Here is a 13385-nt window from a genome sequence, read left to right as displayed (position 1 = left end):
AACCTTATCAACTAACTCCTTCCCTTGGACAGTTTCTGAATATTTCTTAGAAGACTGGAGACCCAAGGAAGCCGACTTTACTGGCCAATTATTGCACCCTTAGCTTGGCTCTGACTCTCTCCTTCTGGGAAGAGACACAGTTTGCTTATGACCTCTGGCTGGCCTCGGTCCAATCGCGGCTCGGCCTTGGGCTGTCATTAGGACTGTGGTTTTTAATACCTGATTGAAAGGAAAGGCTGCAAACCTCCAGCCATAATTGGCTCAAACTCTGGGTTGTACTCTTCTCTGGGACCTGCGGACTCCCTAATCCCCCTCTGGGTTGTGGCAGCACCTCTGTCCTTCAAGCCAGCAAGAAAATCGGTTGTCAAACCTCTTGGGAATGATGATCGAGGCATCCCTGTGTGAGCAGATGCGGGATTTGGAAGCAATCAGGAAACAAACAGGAATGAGGAATCTTTTTTTAAAGGCCCGCATGATTCTGGGACTAAGAAAAAATGGAGATGCTACTGGGGTATATAATACTTGTCCTCTCCTTGTCAGGTCCCACCAGCCCAGGGGACTCACATATGCAGGACCTGTACTGGGTGATGCATATTCGGAACCTAGCACCTACTGAACTCCTAAGCAGTAAATGCATTCGGAATGTTAAACTCCTCACAATCACCTGCTAAATGTAATGAAGATATTGACCCCCCCCCCACACACACACCTTAGAAATGATACCCTGCCACCTCTTCCACATCAGGGCAGGAACTAGGACAATGGAAAGGAGCTTTTTGAGCTTTGGAGCTATTTGCCCGTTTTACAGCGCCATAGCCAGACTACTGTTTAATAAGAGAGCACACAAAAGCAAACCACTGTCCTGTCCAAATGAGTAGAAAGCTGGGGATGGTGGGAGGACACAGGCAACCGGAAAATTTATCTCTATGATGCCTCTCCAAGCATGCCAGTCTTTTGGCACTGCCATGTTGGGTACCACACAAATCAGGTACACCAAACCAGGTCCTGCCTTGGGAAGTCTGTCATCAAAGAGGCAGGGAGATATTGAGAAACAGTACCCAGAAGCTAGTATTTAACTCAGGCAGGCAGGTAATAGGAATGACCTTGGGAAGGTGCGCTGATCGTGAACTGGACCGGGCGAGCGCCGAGGCCCCACCAGCTCTAGCAGACCTTGTGTGGTGGGCTTGCCTGCAAAGGGACTTGAGCTAGGCTGCTGTGCGTGGGATCCTTTCCAGACTCATTTACAAACTCATAGTCGGTGAAATGTGATAAACCGAACACTGGAGGGATTTCTAAACAAGGAATTAAAGAACTCGACTCCAAATGGAAGAGATTCGGGCAACAAATCGTTAGTGTTTATGTGCCTCTGAATAGCTCTGATTTCCTTCGGTAGGAGCTGACAGCTGGCTGACAGAAAGCTCGCCCAGGGAGAGAGGAGACAAAAATCAAGTGTGGAATTAGGAATAATGTTTTCAGGTAACTTTCTATTTCCATTCGGAGTGGGTGTCTGGGAGGGTGAGTGTAGTTCTGGTTTGAATTGCTCCCTTTATCCACAGATATTTTTTTCCAAGGGCTCCAGATTCTAAGATGCCAGGCTTCGCTTCTCTCTTCTAGTTTCCTAGTAGCAGGGGAGCGAGCTGGGGATCCCAGCATTGAGCCTGAAAATACCCTTTATCCTCACTATCTGCTGCCTCCATTAGCTGTGGTCTTTCTGATTTGCTCAGAGGGTTAATCTTTGGTTTCCTGCCCCAGAAACTGCTTGTAGGCTGCTTGAGGTGGGGGCGGCATCTGCAAGTCCAGACACTCTGTCCCCACCTTTTTTTTTCACGCTTTGCCTCATTGCGACCTTGTGTGGTGCCGGGGAGGGTCATGTGTACCAGTCACATGACAATATTTACGATTCTGCGAGCTCTCCTCTCTTTGCTAAGCTTATTTCAAAATTTTCACTTGATAATACCTTTCTTCCTGTTGTCTTTATTCTTGGAAGTATATGCCTTTTAGCCTTGAAAAAAAAAAGGTAAATACATTTTGAGTGGAAGTTTACCAGTAGAGAAAGATAGTGAAACAATGTACCAAGCATACAGTGATTGTTCTAACTAAAGTTAAAGACTTCTAGTTAGAACAAGGAGTTGGGCTGGAGCAATGACCCAACAGTTAAGGGCACTAGCCGCTCTTTCAAAGGACCTAGATTCAATCCCCAGAACCCACATGACCCCTTACAACCACCTATAACCCTAGTTCCAGGGGATCTGATGCCCTTTTCTGGCACCTGAGAGAACCAACATAGACATGCAGGCAGGCAAGCATTCATACACATAAAGTAAAAATTAAAAAAGAAATAAAATAGAGAAGGGGTTTACACAACTATTTCATAATTAAGACCTTCTAATAATGTAGGAACCTATGTGGAAAATCTAGCGAGTTCCTACTAGATTCCACTCAGTCCGACGAAACATTACTGACATAGTAAAAAGGTCATTTCCAATAGTCCAATAGTCTTGTTTCATTTATCAGGCACTGTCTGTTTTGTGGCATGTGTGCATGGTGTGTGTGTGGTGTGTGTGCACATACATGGGTGCACACTGCCCGTGTGTGCCCACATGCAGGTGTCCAGGTGCATGTTCATGTGTGCATGGTATGTGTGCACACACGGGTGCACACTGCTCATGTGTGCCCATGTGCAGGTGTACAGGTGTATGTGTACCTCTGCATGTGTGCATGGTGTATGTATGTATACATGGGTGCACACTGCTCATGTGTGAACATGTGCAGGTGCATGTACACCTGTGTGTGTGCATGGTGTGTGTGGGTACATACGTGGGTTCACACTGCTCATGTGTGAACATGTGCAGGAGTACATAGGTATGTACACCTGTGTGTGTGTGTGTGTGTGTGTGTGTGTGCATGCACATGCACGTGTGGTGGCCAGAAGTTGAGGGTAGATGGTGTCTTCCTCAGCTGCTGTCTCCTTTTTTTTTTTAATGAAGGCTCTCACTAAACTTAGAGCTCACTGATTCAGCTAGTCTAGTTACCCAGCATGCTCTGGGGTCTCCTGTCTTCACTTTCCGTATGTTGGGATTACAGGCCAGCTACGATATCCATCCTACACTATGTGGATGCTGGGGACCTGACCTCTAGTCCTATGCTTGCATGGCAAGTGGTGTATGGATGACACCTAACAGGGAGCTCAACACCAGGTGGGCTAGTCTACTGCTCAGTGAGGCCCAGGGATGTATCTACTTCTGCTTCTCAAGCGCTGGGGTAACAAGCCTGCACCCCCATGTCCATATTTCTTTGAGCTTCAGTTCTGGACGTCAAACTCGGTTCCTCAGGCTCTCAGCACAAGTGCTTTATCTGCCAAACCATCTTCCCATGTCTTGTCATTTTAAAAGACTTTGGATTTGGAATATGACAAAAAGAGGTTAAATTCTGAGATAAACTTCTTAAAAAGAAGACTGAATCAAGTAGAAGGTGAAGCAGGAGACCCTCCTTCTAGTGCTGCCTCTTGGTTTCATGTCCACACAGCGTAAATATTATAAGGTTGTCATGCCAGCCAGCTCCCAAATAACGACACAGAGGGACTTCGTATTAATTATGAAAGCTCGGCCTTGGCTTAGACTTGTTCCTAACTAGTTCTTGTCACTTCAGTTAACTTATTTCTATTAATCTATGTGCTGCCACACGACTCATGGCTTTCACCTCTCCCCCTGCATCCTGCTCCCTTTGCATCGGGTTAATACCCTGCCTCTCTTCCTCTCTGTCTCCACAAGTCCCACCTAACCTCTTCCTGCCTAACTGTTGGCCATGCAGCTCTTTAGTAAACCAATCACAGCGATACATCTTCACACAGTATAAAGGATTATTCTGCAACAGCAGATGATGAAGCCTACATTCCAACTGGCCAAGGCTTGCCTGGACATACAGCTAACAGGAAAGTTTGGCTCAAATTCTGCATCTCTCTGTTCTGAATCTGCTCTGAACTGTAACTTGCATGGAAGCCACACTGTCAGTGGGGAAAGGGTCAAGATAGTAGAACGGCAAAGGGGCTGACTGTCCACATGCTGTTGGCCCTGGGTTCTCAGGGTGGGGCTTCCTCCCACAGGAGGAAAGATCATTCTAGGCAAGAGAAGTGGTCTTCATCAAACACTCTGTGAAAAGCAAATCAGATTCAAATGTCAGGATTTGTGGTCTACAGATTGATCTGGCAAGATGAAAGAACTCCCTGAAAGAGGGTTAAGGCCTAAAGACAGGGCTGCCCAAATAAGGCACTGACTACAGAATGAGGTGCCGGAAGCCTAGTCATAACCTCTGGGGAATGAAGTATCTGACAATCTTCTACAAAAGTTGAAGTTTTAACCGTAACAGAATGGCCCCACTATTAAATTATGAGCGAGAAGCCATTAGAACACATGGAAGCACAGACCCATGGTGTAAACACTCTGGAGACTGAAGCAGAGGATTGCCGGAGCCCAGGGATTCAGGCCAGTCTGAACATCCTAGCATAAGGTCCAGGGCTGGGGAGCTAGCTCAGTCAGTTAAGCACTTGCCATGCAAATGTGAGGACCTGAGTTTTGTCTCCAGCATCCATGTAAATGGGGCACACTTGTAATCTCAGCACTGGGGAAGCAGAGTCAGCCAGACCCACGGACTGTCTAGCCAGCCAAAGAGCCTTATCCAAGACCCCTGGGTCCTGGTGAGAGACCTTATCTCAAATAGCAAGGTGTGGAGCTCCTGAAAGACACTGGAGAGTGAGTTGGGCTGCACACAGGCATGCCCCACCACCAGTGAGCATGCCTACATCCACACCTAACGATGATGTGCAGGCAGAATTCGCCTGGACTCCTTGCTTAATACGTCTCTAGGCCACAGGAGAGAAGGCTTGACATCATCTGCATAACAGATAGAGAAGGCAGCCATTTGGTAGTCAACTCCCCTGCAGCTCACAACACCCCCATTTCTGTAGGATGGAGAAGAGGCTGCTGCCCCTCTCGGATATCCCAGCCTCCAGTTTGTTATGACTTCCTCTCTTAGAGCCTCCTGCTAAGTGCTTAGGGTTAGTGTTGTAGAGGAGGGCTTTACATGAGGGGTGTGTGTGCGTGCGTGCGTGCGTGCGTGCGTGCGTGTGTGTGTGTGTGTGTGTGTGTGTGTGTGTAAGTAAAGTCTTTCCATCTTTCCACACTTAAAGGTTCAGAAAAATGAGAACAACCAGATAAGAGTCCAAATTTTAGAAACTCTAGGAAAGTGTAATATTGAAAGTCTGAGCCAAGGCATGGTGGTACACATCTCGAATCCCAGCGCTCTGTGAGTTCGAGGTCCAGCCTGGTCTCCATAGTGCACATAGTGAGTTCCAGGACAGCCAAAGCTACATAGTGAGACCTTGTCTGGAAAGCATCAACAACAAAGACATAACAACCTGTTTTTATTTCAGGGTGTTTCTCAAGCATGACTTTGGCTTAAGGATTTTTTTTAAAACTTTCTTTTTTTTTTTTATTGCTACTGTATCATTTCTTTGCTAGGAGTTACTAAGTGGTTTCTGTATTTGATATTATGTTCCGATGCCTCTATTTTCTCTGCATATTAAACCCACTTGTATATGAAAACTGCAAGGAAGTGGTTTCTTTGGTGTTCTCATGTGAACTTTCGAATGCTTACGCTTCCAGAATAGACGCACGAGTTGGGACCCACACTGCCATCTGAAGTCCTGCACCCCAAGCTTCAGGTATGTTTTGATGGTAGAATCGCTTTTCTAGACTGTGATGATAGGGGCATAAAACCAAAGCATTTGCTTCCCTTCGGGTTATGCACCCACTCCCTGAGTGCTTGGCTGTGCATCATGAATGATCTCAAAATGGAGGCAGTTCAGTTAGTATTGTCTTTTATGAGCTTATTCACGGCAACGCCAATGGAACACTGGGCAGCAAATACCGTTAATAATACCGTGAGAACTGGACTGTGTTGTGCAGGAAGGCCTCGTATGACCTGCCTTTGCATATACTGACCATTTCTGTGTGCAGGCTCCTATAACACCGAGAGTAGTCCTGTTTAAAGACCAGACAGACTCCTCTAAATACCACACCCGTGCTGAGCAATGGAGCATTACTGGGCCTTGAGAGGCCTCTGGGCAACCCTGCCGGATCACACTGTTTTCCTCACTGCACCAATAGCCACTTTCCCTTTGGATGCTAGTCATAGTTATCCTCTATGCATTCGTTGCTGTCCCGTGACTTCTAAGAAGAATAACTTTAACTAGTTAGCAAGCACGACACTTGATGAATTGAGTGACAGTGGCTGTATGTGCTGGGTCTCAGAAGACAAGCTGCCTCAGGATTCATGAGTGCTTACGGGAACCCCTCTAGGCAGGGTCAGGAGTGAGTCCTAGGATCCATGGGGCATGGTCTCCAGCCTAGGCATGATGCAGCACAGTGATTATGTGTCCAAGGGGTGTGGGGTTGCTCAGCCTTTCCCCAGATAAGCCCACCAGGACTTAGAAAAGGAGCACAGAAGCAGGACAGGAGGGGACACAGAAGCATCAGGACACAGCAAATAGAGACAAGAACCGAAGCCAAGCTGCTGTGTGCTTTGGGCCTCAGCTGACAGATGGAACATGGAGAGGTGACCGTTGAGGATGTCTGCGTACATCCATCAAAACTGGCAGGTCCCTCCAGCATTTTCTGGGAGCTTGGGGTACCTCTCTTCCATGATCTTCAGCTTTTGGATTCTATGTGTGCTATTTTTTTCTTGTTTACCATTTCATCTTGGTGGATTCTATCCTTCGGTTAATTCTTGAGAGTATGTCCCAATTCTTGCCTGGAGGTTTGACTAAATATAGAATTCTAAGCAGAGGGTCATTTCTCCTTCAGATATTTAAAGATATTTCTGCATTGGGTCTCATTGCTATTGTTGATGTACCTGAATCTAAATGCAGTGCGTGACTTATCTCCACGCCCAAGGGCCCTTCCCTTCCCCTGCCATCAAGACTATAGAACCTTCTAGTCTGTGCTCTGGAAGTTCACACACACATGTTATGGGTGTGCACTGTTTCATTCAAGGGGCAATGCTCTGATTAGGTCTTTTTTATTTGTCTTATTTGTTAAGTCTTTATTATTCTCCCCACCTCTGTTTATGATGTCTCCTCTTGGTCCCCTTTTGATTGTTTCCTTGCTGATGCTGTGGAAAGAATGCTCCTACCAAAAGCAAGCTGAGAGGAGAGGCTTTGTTTGGCTTCCAGTTCCAGCTCCTAGTCATTGAGAGCAGTCAGGGCAGGGACTCAAGGAAGGCAGGAAGTGTGGAGGAATGACCTGCTGGCTCCCTCTCTGGTTGGCTCGCAGGTTCATGTAGGGTAGCTTTCTCCTACATCCCAGGACCAGCTTCTTAGCAATGGTGTGGTCCACAGAGGGCTAGGACCTTCTGCGTCAGTTACTAATCAAGACATTTACCCAGAGACATGCCCACAGGCCGGACTGACCTAGACAGGTCCTAAATCAAGTCTTTCTTCCCAGGCGACTCTAGGTTGTCAAGCTGATGCTAACTAGGACACTATTCCACCACTTTTTCTTGGTACAAATATTATTTGTTTTTCTCATTTTATTTTTTGTTTTGCTAGTTTTTTTGTTCTCTTTTTCTTTCTTTTCCTGTTTTGTTTGTTGTTTTTTGTTTCGTGAGATGGAGTCTCTCTGTGAGGCCATTCCCAACCCTCCTGCTTCTACTTCCCAAGTGCTGGGATTACAGGCGGGTGCCATGAAAGCCCAACCTTTTTCTTTTCTTTTCACTTCACCGTGTTTGAGATTCTTACCACAGCTGCCATCCACATTTTTATTGCCTTTAAAAAAATGTGTATTGGTGTTTTGCCTGCACGTATGTCTGTGTGAGGGTGTGAGGGTATGAGATCTTGGAGTTACAGACAGTTGTTAGCTGCCATGTGGGTTCTGGGAATTGAACCCAATCCTATGGAAGAGCAGTCAGTGCTCTTAACTACTGAGCCATCTCTCGAGCCCGCTTCTATTGACTTTGGCAGGCTTCTTTTGTGTTCTTTAGTGATTTCATGATCGCCAACTATTCTTCACAGACTTACCTCATACTTAGGACGTCTCTTATTTCTTCGAGGATACTGAGTTTTTGAAGTTTGAATTTTCCTGACTACTGTCTTTTCCCTCCAGTTTGTCCTGGCCTCTGTCTCCTAATTATTTTCTCATGACTGAAGGGCTAGAAGGAAAGACCAGTGAGAAGCTTGAGCATAGAGGTGACACTTGCCAACTGTGAGCCTCACTGTGGAATGCTGGCGGCATGTGAAATCCCATGGTATTGGCTCAGGCAAGTCCAGCTGTTGAATGCAGACTTGAGCGGTTTTCTCCTGAGGGATCGGGTGCTGCCGACCGACCATTAGCTCATCAGGAGGGCGGGATGGACCAGCTCTTTTCAAACAGTGGTCATTAAACAATCACTCACTTGTCTTCAGTCTAAAGACCCAGTGCTTTACCATTTTCAGAGAACAGACCTCTGGATGGCCCCAGGGTGGAAGCAGGGTGCTGGACTATCCCTGGTAGTCTGGAGTTAGAGGCACTACCCATTGTCTGCATTTCCCAAGCTTTCGCATGCCACCATCGCTCAGGGATCTGGGTGAGGGCGGGACTGACTGGGGATGGAATATCAGAATATGTGGTGGGAAGGCTGCTGTCCAACCAGTGAACATCTTTTGACCCGCCCCTCCTTATCCGGGAATCCCAGTTCTAAACCTCCCTGCTTTAAAGAATCTGTGTTGTCCTGGGCTAAGGTCTTAGCTTTCTCGGGCTGGCCCTTCTTCTTTCGGGCTTCCATGATGTTGTTGTTTTCCTTTGTCTTCTCTCTGGCTCTGTGAGTGTGCATCTTTGGAAAAACTAGTTTGTTTTGGGAAGTTTCAGGAGGGAGCCAAATGGGTTGTGAGCACGTTTCTATGTTAGCCCTTACCCTAGCATCTTCAACAATATTTCCTGAGTTTGGTTCTGCCCCTGTAAGCAGAGTCTGGCGTCACGGATAATTGCAGTTAAGGCTTTGGCATCTCCCTTTCGCCTCTGTCTGCCTGCAAAAGTCTCCTTCTTAAAAACTTACTGTTAATTTAAAACGTATTTGCTATCATTGTGTGTATGATATGTGAGTAGACACAAGGCAAGATGCAGATGTGGAGGTCAGAGGACAACTTTCTGGAGTCGGTTCTCTCTCTCTCCATTTCTGTAGGTTCTGGGATTGAACCCAGGTCATCAAGCTTACACAGCAAGCACGTTTACCTACTAAGCCTTCTCACTGGCCCCCTTTTTTTAATGTTTATTTATTATATATACAATATTCTGTCTGTGTGTATGCCTGCAGGCCAGAAGAGGGCACCAGACCCCATTTCAGATGGTTGTGAGCCACCATGTGGTTGCTGGGAATTGAACTCAGGACCTTTGGTAGAGCAGGCAATGCTCTTAACCTCTGAGCCATCTCTCCAGCCCCCCTTCTTTTATCAATTGATTGATTGATTGATTGATTGATTGGTGATGGGGACAGAGCTGAAGCCTTTCAGTGCTTTAACTACATTCCTAGTCCACCCTGCTAAATTCTTACACAGTCTACAAAAAGAAGCTCGGGTGTCTGGTTTCTGCGAAGCCCATTCGTGTCCCTAAATTCCTACCGCTGTTTACATCTCATGAATCTTACTGAGACCAGCCCTGTGCAGCATTTTCTGCAGTCTCCATGTGCAGCCCTCAGGAACTCCCAGGGATGGGCTGGTGTCCCTGTGGCTCTGCCCAGTGTCTATGAGGAACTGACAGATGTCTGCATTGAATTCATTTCTGTGCATGCTTACTTCATCTTGTTCCCTCCACTTTCTGCTCTCTTCCTTCTGGTAAGAGACAAGTGTGTTAATTGCTTGTTTATCATCAAACGGAAATTCATGTCCTATAATCTTAATCCTCACTTGTTTATTTTTGAGATAGGGTCTCTCTGTAGTTTCCACACCGACCTTAAACATATGTAGACCAGGTTGATCTCAAACTCACGGTGATCCTCCTGCCTAAGCCTCTCAAATACCAGGATTACAAGAGTGCTCCACCATGCTGGTAGTCATAATCTTACATTTAAAAATGAGCGATTGGTCAGTTTACTGTGCTAGGTTGACACTGTATAGAAATGAACAGCCATATTTGCCTAGAAATGTTCCTAGTTTTCATCTTTACAAGGATAATGCACTGTGTGAAATAGGGATAGTCTTATCTATGTGGGTTTGATTACAACAATTAATAAAATATGCTCTAACTAATGAAAAAAGCCAGTGACTAGTAGAAAGAATATTTTTCAAACAATCATTCAGATTATGTCTACATGTTCTACATATCACATTTATAGAACAATCTGACCTTTGTCTCCTACTGTGAGCACAACTGAAAGACAAATTTTCTCTTAGCTCAATATAAAGTGACCATCATTACCCCCATAATGAAATTACCTATTGAGGGGTCGGAGGCATTTAAATAAATTGAACATGTATTTTTAGTGTCAATAGAAAAAATCAAATGTTTATAAAGCCTGCGTGGCTCCTTTTAAAGTTTCTTTTAACTTCATTATTCTTATTTTATGTATTATCTATATGCTAGTTTTGCCTGCATGTATGTCTGAGTACGGCTTGTCTACCTGGTGCGGGGGTGGGGGCAGAAGAAGGTATCAGACCCACTGAAACTGGTGCTACAGTTTTGAGCTACCATGTGGCTGTTGGGAATGGAACCTGGATGCTCTGAAACAATTTACTTTTATTTAGATGTGCGTGCATGTGTGAGGTGTACGCACTGGGGTGGGGCGATGTACACACACCCATGTGCTTGGACTAGTGCAATCACATGAGGGACAGAGGAGGGTCTCTGCTATTCTGTCTTAGACCCTTGAGACAGGGTCTCTCACTAGACCTAAAACCCACCTTTGCAGCGGGGCTAGCTGGTGAGGGAGATCCTATAATCTACTGTTTTCTCCGACCCCAATGCTTGAGTCACAGGGTCACGTGGCCATTCTTGGAGTCTAAGTGGGGTGCTCGAGAGTCAAACTCGAGCCCTCGGGCTTGCACAGCTCACTCATTGCCCTGGTCCCAGTTCGTGATTCTGCTCTGCTTCCATTAACAACACAATCCCATCTATGTCCCCTGCATACATACTTCAGAAATAGGCAAAATGAATTGGACATCGAGTCTGATTAATCTTCAACTTCTTTGATAACCAGGTATCGATTTCTGACTTTTGAAGATGGATGAAGGCACAGAAGTTTCGACTGATGGAAATTCCTTGATCAAGGCTGTGCATCAGAGCCGGCTTCGCCTCACCAGACTTTTGCTAGAAGGAGGTGCCTACATCAATGAGAGCAATGACCGTGGAGAAACACCTTTAATGATTGCTTGTAAGACCAAGCACATCGACCAGCAGAGCGTCGGTAGAGCCAAGATGGTTAAATACCTTCTAGAGAACAGTGCTGACCCCAACATCCAGGACAAATCTGGGAAAAGCGCTCTGATGCACGCATGCTTAGAAAGAGCTGGCCCGGAGGTGGTTTCCTTGCTCCTCAAGAGTGGGGCGGACCTCAGCTTGCAGGACCATTCTGGTTTTTCAGCTCTGGTTTATGCTATAAATGCAGAAGACAGAGATACCCTGAAAGTCCTTCTTAGTGCTTGCCAGGCTAAAGGGAAAGAGGTCATCATCATAACGACAGCAAAGTCACCCTCTGGGAGGCACACCACTCAGCAGTACCTCAACATGCCTCCTGCAGACATGGATGGGAGCCATCCGCCAGTCACACCATCAGAAATTGACATCAAAACTGCCTCGATGCCACTCTCATATTCTTCGGAGACAGACCTGACACTTTTTGGTTTTAAAGATAAGGAGTTTTCTGGAAACAGTGATAATACCTGGGACCCGGACTCTCCTCGACGGAAGTCTGTGATGACCCCTAACGGGCCCAAGCTATCCCAAGTTGGGCCAGCCTGGATCAAGAATCCCCCATCATTAAAGCACCAGGCCCGAGTGGCCTCCTTGCAAGAGGAGCTCCAAGATATCACACCAGAGGAAGAAATAGCTTACAAGACCAACGCGCTGGCGCTGTCCAAGCGCTTTATCACCAGGCATCAGAGCATCGATGTTAAAGACACCGCACACTTGCTCAGGGCCTTTGACCAGGTCAACTCAAGGAAGACGTCATATGATGAACTAAATTACCACTCTTTGTTTCCGGAAGGAAACCAGCCATGCACGGAAGTTCCCGCGGACCAGGACCCAGACCCTAACCAGACCCTCTTCGCCTCCACTTTAAGAAGTATAGTTCAAAAGCGAAACTCGGGGGCCAGTCACTACAGCTCCGATTCTCAGCTCTCAGACGGTGTTCCGCCTCCGAACACAGAGGAAGGCAAAGCTGGAAAGAAAAAGATCTTTGCGCCATCTCCTTCCTTGCCCAAAGAATTAATGGAGACTGGCCCTCCGGGCCCCCTGAGCAGGAGGAACCACGCGGTTTTAGAAAGGCGGGGTTCTGGAGCGTTCCCCATGGATCACAGCCTCGGGCAGAGTAGACCCGGCTTTCTGCCGCCCTTAAATGTAAATCCTCACCCTCCTATAACAGACGTCGGTGTCAACAGCAAGATCTGCAGCCTGCTTTCTTGTGGCCAAAAAGCGCTTATGCCAACTGTTCCTAGTTTCCCGAAGGAATTCAAAAACAAAAAGATGTTGTTAAGACGACAGTCTCTGCAGACAGAACAAATTAAGCAGTTAGTAAATTTTTAAGAGATGGCTAGAAAACACATCATGTTCAAACGTCTGTATCAGAAAAACATAGACTTAGAGAAGAAATCTTAACTGTATCCTTTCAAGTTTTAGCTAGTGCACCACGGCTAGGCAGATCAAAATATAGTGTATTTTGTGTTAGGTACAGTGAGCACACCATAATATATAGCTTCCGAGGAAATTCTAACAAAATGAAAGCCGTTTTTTCTCAAAACCTCCAGTGTTTATCGACTTTCATGTGGTCCAAGTTTTCCATGTAAACAAAAGTGCTCCAAGAAAGATAGGCACCTATGCTAGAAACCATTTTTAAAGTTTCAGATTGGCTTCATGTTCTATTATGAAACAATGTGTTCAAGTCACAAGGTTGTAATTTTCCATGATGTCAAAATCACCAAAGAAACCCTGACATCAGTGAAGCTAAACTATAAGGGAAGGATAAACAGATTCTTTAAAAATGTTGACTCAGACAGGTAAAAGTCTTACTTAAAAAGGTAAACATGAAAAACTAGTTAGAGAGAGCAACCACTGCTCATAATGGCTGCTCTGCTATACCTGCATCAGAATGGCAGGCAAGGGGGCCGAGGAGACAGCTCACTGGCAGTGCAAGCCTGATGTCCT

General features: G+C 46.1%; 1 protein-coding gene across 1 annotated transcript; it reads left to right on the top strand.

The window, feature by feature from the left end:
• Positions 1–5680: 5680 nt before the first annotated feature.
• Ankrd34b (ankyrin repeat domain 34B) lies at positions 5681–12767 on the top strand. Its single transcript, XM_038324463.1, has 2 exons — positions 5681–5719; positions 11221–12767. The coding sequence occupies exon 2, from the start codon at positions 11244–11246 to the stop codon at positions 12765–12767; it is 1524 nt and encodes a 507-aa protein (XP_038180391.1). The 5' UTR covers positions 5681–5719; positions 11221–11243.
• Positions 12768–13385: the final 618 nt, after the last annotated feature.

Source organism: Arvicola amphibius, chromosome 3 (genome assembly GCF_903992535.2).
Source record: "Arvicola amphibius chromosome 3, mArvAmp1.2, whole genome shotgun sequence".
In the NCBI taxonomy this organism is placed as follows: Eukaryota; Metazoa; Chordata; class Mammalia; order Rodentia; family Cricetidae; genus Arvicola; species Arvicola amphibius.
This window is presented reverse-complemented; position numbering and strand designations above follow the sequence as displayed.

What these genes read in the sequence shown, in the direction of transcription:
- Ankrd34b (XM_038324463.1), top strand. Translation starts at nt 11,244, where the DNA reads ATGGATGAAGGCACAGAAGTTTCGACTGATGGAAATTCCTTGATCAAG.